This window comes from Leucoraja erinacea, chromosome 5, assembly GCF_028641065.1.
Source record: "Leucoraja erinacea ecotype New England chromosome 5, Leri_hhj_1, whole genome shotgun sequence".
Lineage (NCBI taxonomy): Eukaryota > Metazoa > Chordata > Chondrichthyes > Rajiformes > Rajidae > Leucoraja > Leucoraja erinaceus.
The window spans coordinates 17302058-17314234 of NC_073381.1; the positions used below are offsets into that span (position 1 = coordinate 17302058).

At 47.7% G+C, this 12177-nt stretch overlaps 1 protein-coding gene across 1 annotated transcript in view; it reads left to right on the plus strand.

Moving 5' to 3' along the window:
- The first annotated feature begins 818 nt into the window (after window positions 1-818).
- psen2 (presenilin 2) overlaps window positions 819-12177 on the plus strand; it is a 30512-nt gene continuing 19153 nt past the window's right edge. Inside the window, exons 1-4 of the mRNA XM_055635119.1 lie at window positions 819-1002; window positions 5138-5322; window positions 6043-6278; window positions 9692-9833. Coding sequence (XP_055491094.1) covers window positions 5191-5322; window positions 6043-6278; window positions 9692-9833 — 510 coding nt within the window. The 5' untranslated portion in view covers window positions 819-1002; window positions 5138-5190. The remainder of the gene's footprint in view (window positions 1003-5137; window positions 5323-6042; window positions 6279-9691; window positions 9834-12177) is intronic.

Here is a 12177-nt window from a genome sequence, read left to right on the forward strand (position 1 = left end):
GTGTTTGACCATGACGGCCTTCGTCGTGAAGAGGAAGTCTATCCGGGACCGGACTGAACCGTCCGATCTCGACCAGGTGAACCGCGGCTGGGACCCGCCTGCAGGGTCGCTGAAGGCGTTGTGCAGCTTTGCGTCTTTTACCGTCTCCATCAGCAACTCGGATGTGCTGTCCAGTCTGTCGTCCAGCCGCATCAATGAATAGCATTGGACCATCATTGCCTGTGGCAGATTGTGCTTCCTCAGCTGTCGTAGGAAGTAGGTAGGAAGGTTGTGACTGTTTGACTGTGGAGTCGATGGTAGCCCCCCCACTGGTCACAACCAATTATCTGTTATTTGCACTTTATAATTTTATTTATTCATGTGTGTATATATTTATATTATAGTGTATGGACACACTGATCTGTTTTGTAGTAAATGCCTACTATATTCTGTGTGCTGAAGCAAAGCAAGAATATCATTGTCCTATCAGGGACACATGACAATAAACTCACTTGAACAACCCTCCGCCTTCTATCAGTAAGCAACTCGTGATTTTATAGGATTTTAGTTGACTTGAATGCCTTAAGGGGTTTTTGCTTTGGCTAAACATGTGGATATTTCGGACAGAGTTGGGGGGCGTATAAGTGCGGGGGGGGTGGGGGGGGGTGCAGTGTTACTGGGCTGCACCGTGCCTCTGGCCGCTGCCTACCAAAGGCTCTGCTCTATCTGTGATCTTTGCTGCCTACAGTTCCAGCCGGCTCCTAGCGAGGGAGTGGTTGCCCTGTCGCAGGCAGCTCTCGGCGATAAACATCCGCACAGGGAACGACACTTCTCATGAGATGTGGGGATTGTGGGAAAGCCGTGCTCGCAGCAGTGTTTTGATCCAAGCAGCTGATTGATTATCGCTGCCGTCCTTGCCCCTCCTGCACCGCCGCTGCCTTGGGTTTTTATTTTGCCTGCTGGATATTTGAACGATATAATCAAAGCACCAATTTCGGCTCGGCCTTCCACATTTTTTTCCAGGTGAGCACAAAAGGGAGAGCGGGGGGACTGGGCTGGAGGCGAATGGAATGCAATCTGGGCCTCTGTGCTCAGGGTGATGTTTGAGACGCTCGGTCGATGCTGTCCGGCCGGGATTGGCGACAGCTACAGCTACAGCTACGGACGGGGAGACCGGGAATGGGTGCAGACCCGACCGGGGTGGGTGCAGCTCTGGATGGGGAGACGGGAATGGGTGCTGTCCGGATAGGGGTGGATGCAGACCCGGCAGGGATGTGTGCTGTTGGGCCGGGGAGATGAGAATGGGTGCTGTCCCGGCTGGGAGTGCTATCCCGAGACGGGAGTGGGTGCTATCCCGGCTGGGAGTGCTATCCCGGCCCGGGAGACTGGGGTACTATCCCGGCTGGGAGTGCTATCTCAGACGGGGGGTGGGTGCTGTCCGGAGGGCAGCCGCTCTCCCGGGAACACCTCTCTCTGTCAGCCAGGAATGTCGAGGCTTCATTGAATATGTGGTTCTCCAGGGTTCAGCGGTCATGCGAGTCTGAGAGGAGGTTAAACATTAACTAGGGAATGATTTAATCTCTAGGGCTCTGTAGAACCCGGAAGAAAAATCGCAGGGACATTTCAAGATTTGCCTTTCATTTCCCCTTCCCTTTGCCGCCCGCCCAGTCATGTACGGAAGTCTTGTGGCTGGTCGTAATTGGGCCGCTCAGCCAGCCAGGGTGGACCGCTCTGTATGAGGGTGCAGCTCACACGGTGAAGCCTGCAGAAACAGCAACCCCAGCTGGGACTGCCATCACCTAAATCAGGGGGTTCCCAACCTTTTTCGCCCCGTTTACCCCTGGCAACTTTAATAGCTACATAACAATGCTATTTCACTTATGTTATGAACATCTAATGACGAAAAGATACCGGTATACCACAACCAAACACAGTCATTCAGTGAGAAAAAAAATATGTGCAAATCCAGAATTAACAAATTTATCCTCTGGGTAGGCGAATTTACCCCAGGTTGGGAACCCTTGAACTGAATGGACACAAAGTGCTGGAGTAACTCGGTGGATCGGGCTGGAGAAAAAGCCAACCTTTAGGCTGCTTTCGGTAGAAATCCCTTCCCCCCTATCACCAACCCGAAGTTGTTAGGATGTGGAACGCACGGTTTGAGTAGGTGGGGGAAACAAATTCAACAATACGTATTTTTTAAATGGAGTAGGATGAATACTTGAAATGTTTCAGTGCTGTTTATAAGGGTGAGTGAGTGGAACTAATTGGATAACCCTTTTCAAAATCTGTCAATGGTAGGATGCGTCGATTTGGAGAATCATTGGTCCTGTCTCTGCCAAATGATTCTCCAAATCGAACCAGTGTATGATTTTGTGATTCTAACAAGACGTGGTCCCTTTTATCTATTCAATCACAACGTCCACTCCTATCCACCTCCTAACGCCAGCTGTTTGTTCCTGCCTCAGCCCATTTCTGCTGAAACCACCCATACCTTCCTTTTTCCATGACTGTCTGTTCAACCTTTCAATAAACTGGAGATCCTCCAAACCCTTCCTGTGTCCAAACCCGCACCATATCCTGTTCACTTGCCATCCCACACTAGCTGACCTGTATTTTTAAAGCTGCCTCCTCCTGCTCATTTGTTTTCTTATTCACACTTGGAATGTGTGTGTCTCTGAAAAGACTAATACTTGTTGGTAGTCTCCGCTTGCCATTATGAGATTGTGTGTTATTACAAACCACCCTTTGACCTGTTGCAATCCATGTGCTGAAGGTTTTCCCCACAATGCAGCAGTAGGCAGCGGTTCTGGAGTAAGTGGGATTTTCTGCCCAGGTTAGAATGGTTTATTAATTGGAGGCGACTGTGGAGATAGTGAAAAAATTTTCCTTTGACTCCTCCCATTTCCTCCAAATACAAGGCGTAGCTATGGGCAGGCGCTTGGGCCCTATCTATGTGTGCCTCTTTGTAGGGTACGTCGAACAATCTTTGTTCGAGGCGTACCAGGACCCTATCCCCAAACTCTACCTCCGCTACATCGACGACTGCATTGGTGCTACCTCCTGCACCCGCACACAACTCACTGACTTCATCCATTTCACCACTAACTTTCATCCGGCACTCAAATACACCTGGACCATTTCCCTTCCCTACCATTTCTAGACCTCACTACCTCCATTGCAGGTGATAGACTACTGACCGACATCTACTACAAACCTACTGACTCCTAAGGCTATCTGGACTACACTTCTTCCCACCCTGCCTCCTGTAAGGACTCCATCCCCTACTCCCAATTCCTCCGTCTACGCTGCATCTGCGCACAGGATGAGGTGTTCCACACCAGGACATCGGAAATGTCCTCATTCTTCAGGGAATGGGGGTCTCCTGCTATAGATGAGGTTCTCACCAGAGTCTCTTCTAAACCCCGTAACTCTGCTCACTCCCCATTACCCCCCACTCGTAACAAGGGCAGAGTCCCCCTTGTCCTCACCATCCACCCTACCAGCCGTCACAAGCAGTCTTTCCAGGTGCGGCAGAGGTTCACCTGCACATCCTCCAACCTCATCTATTGCATCCGCTGCTCTAGATGTCAGCTGCTCTACATCGGTGAGATCTAGCTTAGGCTTGGCGATCGCTTCGCCCAACACCTCCACACAGTTCGCAATAACTTACTTGATCTTCCAGTGGCTCAGCACTTCAACTCCCCCACCCATTCCGAATCCGATCTTTCTGTCCTGAGCCTCCTCCATGGCCAGAGTGAGGACCACCGTAAATTGGAGGAGCAGCACCTCATTTTTCATTGACTTCTCTAATTTCAGGTAGTCCGTGCTTTCTCTTTTGGCCCTCCCCCAAGCTTCTCAGCTCTCCCTCACTTTAACTTGCAACCACAGGAAATGCTCTTATGTCTTCTGTCGCCCCCCCCCCCCCCCCCCCCCCCCCCCCCCACCCTCACAATAAGGAAGAAGGGCCTCGACCCGAAACTTTTAATACCTTCGCTCCATAGATGCTGCCTAACCCGCTGAGTTTCTCCAGAATTTTTGTCTACCTTCACTTATCATTAGGATGTTATGAAAATGTCCTTGTTATTTTCAAGGCAGAGGTCAGTCGTCACACATTTGGGAGTTGCTGTTGAAGAAATCATGCCAAGATGATGTAGTGTGCTTTTGTAGATTCTGTACAGGTGGTGAAGGAGGTAAGCTTGGAGAAGAGGTGTCAATGAAGCCGTGTGCTTTTTCCAGGATGGTGTTGAGTTTCTTTACTATTGAAGCTCCACTCAACCAGAGTGTATTCCATCACATACCTGGTTCTTGGTTCTTGGTTTCTTGGTTCTCCAAAATATTCCAAATGGAATTTAAACTGGAGGTGGTGGAGGGAGGACTTAAGCCAGAAAGGGTTATTGGGAAGAAAGAGCTACATTAAATTTAGTTGCATCTGGTTGGGTGACTATAGTTGGGTGGAGATTATTTGGGGGGAGAACGAATTGCTGTACACATCTGTCTTTGTAGCTGGGATCACAAATTGGATCGAATGCCCTCGTCTGCTCCTAATTGGTTTGGGTTTGGTGTAGGTCTTGTAATCTATGTCGAGCTGAACATTTAACATTTTGTAAAACAGGTCAAACGGTGAGCTTCATGTCTGTCTGTCTTGGCGAGGGTTCCACCCCAGAGAATTCAGAAGTTTGGTGACACTCGCTTCTCTCTCATAGGTGTTAGTAACAAATCGAGCGGCCTGTCTTTGGACACGTTCGATGGAAGAAATGTTTTTATTTGTGTATGGGTCCCATGCTGCAACTGCGTAGTCCAAATGAGGCCTAACGAGGGTGAAGTATAGCTTCTCCTTGACAGAAGTTGAACAATGATGAAAGTTGCGCCTCAGAAAGTTTAGGACATCTGTTACTTTCACCGTTGCATGATGAGTTTGACCATTCCAATGCAGAGGGAGAGGGAGACGGAGGAGGGAGTGAAGTCGTGCGAAGGTGAGGGAGAGAAAGGTTAAAAAAAAAGGAAGAGAAAGATAGAAAGAAAGAGAGAGAACGAAATAAATATAGAGAGAGAGAGGTAGGAGTCTATAATAAGTGGTGGGTCAGTGAATGGAAGGGGAGAGGTGATGACGACTGTCGGAGCTTTTTAAATAATAAATGTGTGTGTGTTTTTTCAGACTTGCCCAGTGTCGGTGAGATTACTTGCTGTTGCCCCCCAGAAAGCCCCTTCATGATTTCGTCCGACGGTGAAGACGAACTGTACAGCGAGAGGACGGCACTGATATCGGCCGACACCTCCACCACCTTGTCCTACCAGGACATGGATGGGACGCCTGGCCACAGCGACGCACAGACTAACCGGGTAGGAACTGCAATGCCGGCTGTGGGGCTGCGGCTAATCTCGGTGCACGTTGCGCTCTGATAACGGGCCAGTCCCTTCGGTAAAGTTAACACAGAGTTAAAGTAATATGGTGCTATGTGGCATTTCATTGGTACCACGTTGTGTATCTTGAATTACACAGCTTTGATTTGCACACATAACATGATGTCTATAGAACATGAGCAGGCCAAAGGTTAAATGCCGATCCCTCCAATCTACCTTGTTGCGGCCCTTGCACTTTTTTCTTTTACCTGCACTTTACCTGGGACACTATATTCTGCATTGCTTGATTGTATTCATACGCAATGTTTTTATCTGGATAGCACTCAAAATATACCTTTTCACTTACATCGGTACATCTGACAGTAATAAGCCAATTCCCAAATGCTGTAGATGCTGCAAATGCTCAGTCGGTCAGGCAACATATGTGGAGAGAGAATCAGTCGAGCTACAACCTTTCTTCTGACCTCTAGACCTCTAATCAGTGACCGGTTTCTCCCATCACAGCTGCTGCCTGACCTGCTGAGATTTCCCACTTTTATTGCAGAACCACGTGGTTCTCCCCAGTGTCCGTGCTCCAGGAGAGCTTCCTCGAGCCCTGCCTTCACATGCTCTCGTTCCACGCGCACTTACTCCTTGGGGGGGAGGAGGGGGGAGGTCTCGGCGCAGTTAACGTGACCTTGTGTTCTCTGATCCGTGCAGCGACGATCGGGTTCCAGTCGCCCCGCCAACCCGGCGGAGGGGAGCGAAGGTCCAGGGGGTGACCCCACGAGCAGGGACGCTGGCGGAGAGGGTGAGGAGGAAGAGGAGGAGGAGCTGATCCTGAAGTATGGAGCGAAGCACGTCATCATGCTGTTTGTGCCGGTCACCCTGTGCATGGCGGTGGTGGTGGTGACGATCAAGTCGGTCAGCTTCTACACCAGGAAGGATGGGCAGCTGTAAGTGTCCAGCATGGCACCCTCATGCAACCTGGCTGTCCAAGGATCTCTCCGTCAATCCTTACCCACGTGGCTGCCTTTCTTGTAGAAAGTTACAAAATTCTTAAGGGGTTGGACAGGCTAGATGCAGGAAGATTGTTCCCGATGTTGAGGAAGTCCAGAACAAGGGGTCACAGTTTAAGGATAAGGGGGAAATCTTTTAGGACTGAGATTAGAAAAACATTTTTTACACGGAGAGTGGTGAATCTGTGGAATTCTTTGCCACAGAAGGAAGTTGAGGCTAGTTCATTGGCTATATTTAAGAGGAAGTTATCCGATTCAGATTCAATTTTAATTGTCATTTTCAGTGTACTGTACAGAGACAATGAAATGCATTAGATGTGTTTGTAGTTAGATGTGGCCCTTGTGGCTAAAGGGATCAGGGGGTATGGAGAGAAGGCAGGGATGGGATACTGAGTTGGGTGATCAGCCATGATCATATTGAATGGCGGTGATGGCTCGAAGGGCCGAATGGCCTACTCCGGCACCTATTTTCTATGTTTCTATGTTTCCACAAGTCTGAAGCGCCATTTGGATCTCCAGCTTAGTTTAATTTAGTTTAGAGGTACAACGCGGAAACAGGCCCTTCGGCCCACCCAGTCCACGCCGACCAGCAATTTCCTTACACTAACACTGTCCTACATGCTAGGGACAATTTACAATTTTACCGAAGCCAATTAACCTACAAACCTGTACGTCTTTTGAATGTGGGAGGAAACCGGAGCATCCGGAGAAAACCCACACAGGTCACGGAGAGAACGTACAAACTGTGTATAGACAGCACCCGTAGTCAGGATCAGTACCGGATCTCTGATGCTATAACGCAGCAACTCTACTGCTGCGTAAATGTGCTGCCCCTGTTCTGTTCACAGTGTCCATCTGGATCTTTTGCTCTGCCCACAATGCCCAGCTGGATCTTCCACTTACAGTCATAGAGTGATACAGTGTGGAAACAGGCCCTTTGGCCCAACTTATCCACACCGGCCAACATGTCCCAGCTACACTAGTCCCACCAGCCTGCGCTTGGTCCATATCCCGCCAAACCTGTCCAATCCATGTACCTGTCTAACTCTTTGTTAAAAGTTGGGATAGTTTCAGCCTCAACAACCTCATTTAACAGCTTGTCCCATACATCCACCAACCTTTGTCTTCTCCCCACCTGGCCAAACGATCCAAATTCTGCTGCATTCTTTCACAACCATCTTCACTATCAGCAAAACCACCCATTTTTGTATCATCAGCAAACTTGCCCTATATGTTCTCATCCAAATCATTGATGTAGATGACAAACAGTAACAGGCCCAGCACCAAAACCTGAGGCACAGGCCTCCATTCTGAGAAGCAACCTTCCACCACCACACTCTGCTTCCTTCCATGGAGCCAATTTATTAGCCATTTTAATTCCCCTCCACACTCCCAGACCGAACAGTTCGGCCTCTGCCAGTGTGATACCAAACGCAATGCCACCACCCCATAATCTGCATGGGTAGTCAACAACCTAACAGTGTGAACATTGAATGATACAATTTCAGGTGACCCTCCTCCCCCATGTCCCTTTCTATTTCTCCTTCTGATCTACCCCGTTTCTCTTGCACGCCCCGTTCAGTCCCAACTCCTTGCTCTCTGTTACTCAGTTTTTTTTTCCCAAGCCCCATGGCCCCTGTTACTTAATTTCATACCCATCCTCAAAGTTTTGTTCCTCCTTCCCCTCCCCCCACCCCATCTGCCCATCATCACACACTCCTTGTAACTGGTCCCCATCCCCTCCCCCTACTGTTTCCACCTCTGCACTATCACTCTTATTTGGTTCCACTCTTCATTTCTTGTTGGATTCCATCATCTGCAGCCCTTCATGTCCACACCCCCTCCCAGCAGCTCACTTCTTCCACCCTCCACCCCACCCTGACTCCATCTACCAATCAATCCCCTCTTCCCCTGCTAGCTCTTCCCTTCGCCTCTTTCTGTCTGCTATCTTCGCCTAATTATAGGATAGATGTCAACAAAATAGAGAGAGTACAGAGGAGATTTACTAGAATGTTGCCTGGGTTTCAGCAACTAAGTTACAGAGATAGGTTGAACAAGTTAGGGCTTTATTCTTTGGAGCGCAGAAGGTTAAGGGGGGACTTGATAGAGGTCTTTAAAATGATGAGAGGGATAGACAGAGTTGACGTGGATAAGCTTTTCCCACTGAGAGGAGGGAAGATGCAAACAAGGGGACATGACTTGAGAATTAAGGGACAGAAGTTTAGGGGTAACATGAGGGGGAACTTCTTTACTCGGAGAGTGGTGGCTGTGTGGAATGAGCTTCCAGTGAAGGTGGTGGAGGCAGGTTCGTTTTTATCATTTAAAAATAAATTGGATAGTTATATGGACGAGAAAGGAATGGAGGGTTATGGTCTGAGCGCAGTTATATGGGAATACGTGTTCGGCACGGACTAGAAGGGTCGAGATGGCCTGTTTCCGTGCTGTAATTGTTATATGGTTATCTCTACTCCACTCTTTCAGTCTAAATGAAGGGTCCCGAACTGAAAGGTCACCTCCATTATCGTCCACAGATGCTGCCTGATGCCCTCAGTTCCTCCGGAAACTGCCAGCTGCTCCCATTGTTTCAGCTCCACACAAACCTTCTCACAGTGCTGTTTTTGGTGACATAGTGTGTAGGCCCGGGGTGAGCGGTTTAACATCTCATGGGAGGGTTGGACCCTTTGAGAGGGCAGCGATGCCCGGGCATAACACTGGGAGGATCCAACTGGATTTTTATGCTCCAGCCTACAACATTCGATGGGAACCCACAAACCTCTGACTTGGCATTGATACGATTTGAGTCTAATGCTCGGGTCAGAAGTTATCCCACCGTTTGTTTGCTGGTTGTAATCTTCAATTACATAACAACATGCCTCGGTGTAGAGCCTTCATCATCATAAACTGACTCTGAATCCGGAGATCAGTTCTTCATTTCATCTCCTATGTGGAAGCTGAAAACTTATGAACTGCTGTCCACAACCACTCCTGTTCTGTACCTTGCTCCCCTTTACGGTGCTCTTTAAAACTTGTTGGTCGCCTGTCATACCATCTCTTTTGGAGAAACAAGGAATTGCAGATGCTGGAATCTTGAGCAAAACACAAAGTGCTGGACTAAATGATCGGGTCAGGAAGCATCTCTGGAGGACATGTTTCATGCTGGAATTGTAGTTGACTGATTGTCATTGGTGGGAGAAAGATTTGGGGGGAATATGTCTGTAGATATTGTACCTATGAAGAGTCAGTGGATGTTTTTAATATATTGTGAGTGCAAGGTTGAAATTGTAGCTGTTGATATTCAGATATACCCAGGACTAATTATAATTAAAGTCCTTTAACTTCTATTGGCACAGAATCTACACCCCGTTCACAGAAGACACTGATTCAGTTGGACAGCGCATTCTCAACTCCATCCTTAATACTCTGATCATGATCAGCGTTATTGTCGTAATGACAATAATTCTTGTCTTTCTTTACAAGTATCGATGTTACAAGGTAAGACTTTTTGAACTCGTATTATATAATTAATTCAAATAGGTTCTGAAGGCTTCACCTCTTTAGCTTCCAATTAAAAAGCCAGGCATTGCAGATAAGCAAGTTATAGGGAAAGTCAAACCAGCCCACAGAGAGTTATGCCCCTGTCCCACTTAGGAAACCTGAACGGAAACCTCTGGAGACTTTGCCCCCCACCCAAGGTTGCCGTGCTGTTCCCGGAGGTTGCAGGTGGTTGCCGGAGGTTGCAGGCAGTGGAAGCAGGTAGGGAGACTGACAAAAACCTCCGGGAACCACACGGAAACCGTGGGTGGGGCGCAAAGTCTCCAGAGGTTTCCGTTCAGGTTTCCTAAGTGGGACAGGGGCATTACAGAAAACCACAAAAAAACGGGCCCTTTGGTCCACCTTGTCTATGCTGACCATGCTGGCATTCTGGGCTAGTGCCATTTGTCTGCATTTGGCCCCAAGCCCTCTAAACTCTTCCTATCCATCTATCTGTCCAAATGTCTTTTTAAAAAGGTAGAAATTCACTAATTAGCAGCAAGAATTAGGATTAGGGCTACAATACTGTGGGATAAGTACTGGAGACCCACGTTTATTATTCATTCAATAGATGTGGCCGCCTCAAGCTGAGGCAGCATCTAATTACCCATCTGTAGTTGCCCTTGCTGGTGAGCTGCCGCCTGAACTGCTGCAATCTTTGAGATGCAATATACCCACCATGCTATTAGGGAGAGAGTTCCAGGTTTTTGACCCAGCAACAGTGAAGATGCGGCAACACATGGATGGAGTGGGGCTTGGAGAGCAACTACCAGTCAGTGGTGTTCCCATGCTTTTGCTGCTTGACCTTCTCGCTGAGGCAGATTCTGGGTTTGGAAGGTGCAGTCTAACTAGTTTTGGTGATTACATAGAAAATGGGTGCAGGAGGTGGCCATTCGGCCCTTCGAGCCATTCATTGTGATCATGGCTGATCGTCCCCTATCAATAACCCGTGCCTGCCTTCTCCCGATATTCCTTGACTCCACTAGCCCCTAAAGCTCTATCTAACTCTCTCCTAAATCCATCCAGAGATTTGGCCTCCACTGCCCTCTGTGGCCCTCTGTGGCAGGGAATTCCATAAATTCACAACTTTCTGGGAGAAAACGTTTTTTCTCACCTCAGTCTTAAATTACCTCCCCTTTATTCTAAGACTGTGGCCCCTGGTTCTGGACTCGCCCAACATTGGGAACATTTTTCATGCATCTAGCTTGTCCAGTCCTTTTATAATTTTATATGTTTCTATAAGATCCCCCCTTATCCTTCTAAACTCCAGTGAATACAAGCCTAGTCTTTTCAATCTTTCCTCATATGACAGTCCCGCCATCCCAGGGATCAATCTCGTGAACCTACACTGCACTGCCTCAATCACAAAGATGTTCTTCCTCAAATTAGGAGACCAAAACTCCAGATGTGGTCTCACCAGAGCCCTATACAACTGCAGAAGAACCTCTCTACTCCTATACTGAAATCCTCTTGTTATGAAGGCAAACATTCCATTAGCTTTCTTCACTGCCTGCTGTACCTGCACGCCACGTTCAGTGACCGGTGTACAAGGATGCCCAGGTCTCGCTGTACCTCTCCCCCTTACCTAACCTAACCCCATTGAGATTGCTGCAGTGAATCTTGTGGGTAGTAGAAACTGCTGCTACTTGTGTCGATGGTGGAGGGCAGGGGTGGGGAACCTTTTCAAGTTGGAATGCCGCATTAAGTTAGCAGTAATCTAATAAGGCCGCATCCAAGAGACTTCAATTAGATGTACTTCACAATGTACATTATTATGTTAAAATAGCCCCCATAGACTTACTAATGTATTATTAATGTGGCCGTCAGTCGGGGAGGGTTATTTTGTTGAATCTTCTTTTACTCTTTGGTAATTTAAATACGTTCATTTTAAGATTAAAATAAAATAATAAAAGACGAACAAAACCATATTAATAAAAATAAAAGGATTTGTTCTACAAAATTTGGATTAATTCAAAAGGCCGCACTTAATGGCCTAGAAGGCCGCATGCGGCCTTAAGGCCTCAGGTTCCCCACCCCTGGTGTAAGGAGTAGTTCAAGATGGGGTGCCCATCAGGCAGGTTGCTAGGTCCTGCATTGTGTCAGGCTTCTTATTTCATTATACTGCGAGGAAACAGGCCCTTTGGCCTCATCCCGTACACCAGCACTGGGGACATTTGATCATCTTTTTAAATTTTTTTTTAATTGCAAGCAAACATGTTATGGTAAAGTATAGTTACATGTTATAGTAAAAAACTTTCCATGTACATCAATCATACATTATTAAAATTTTCAATTGTGGATTGAT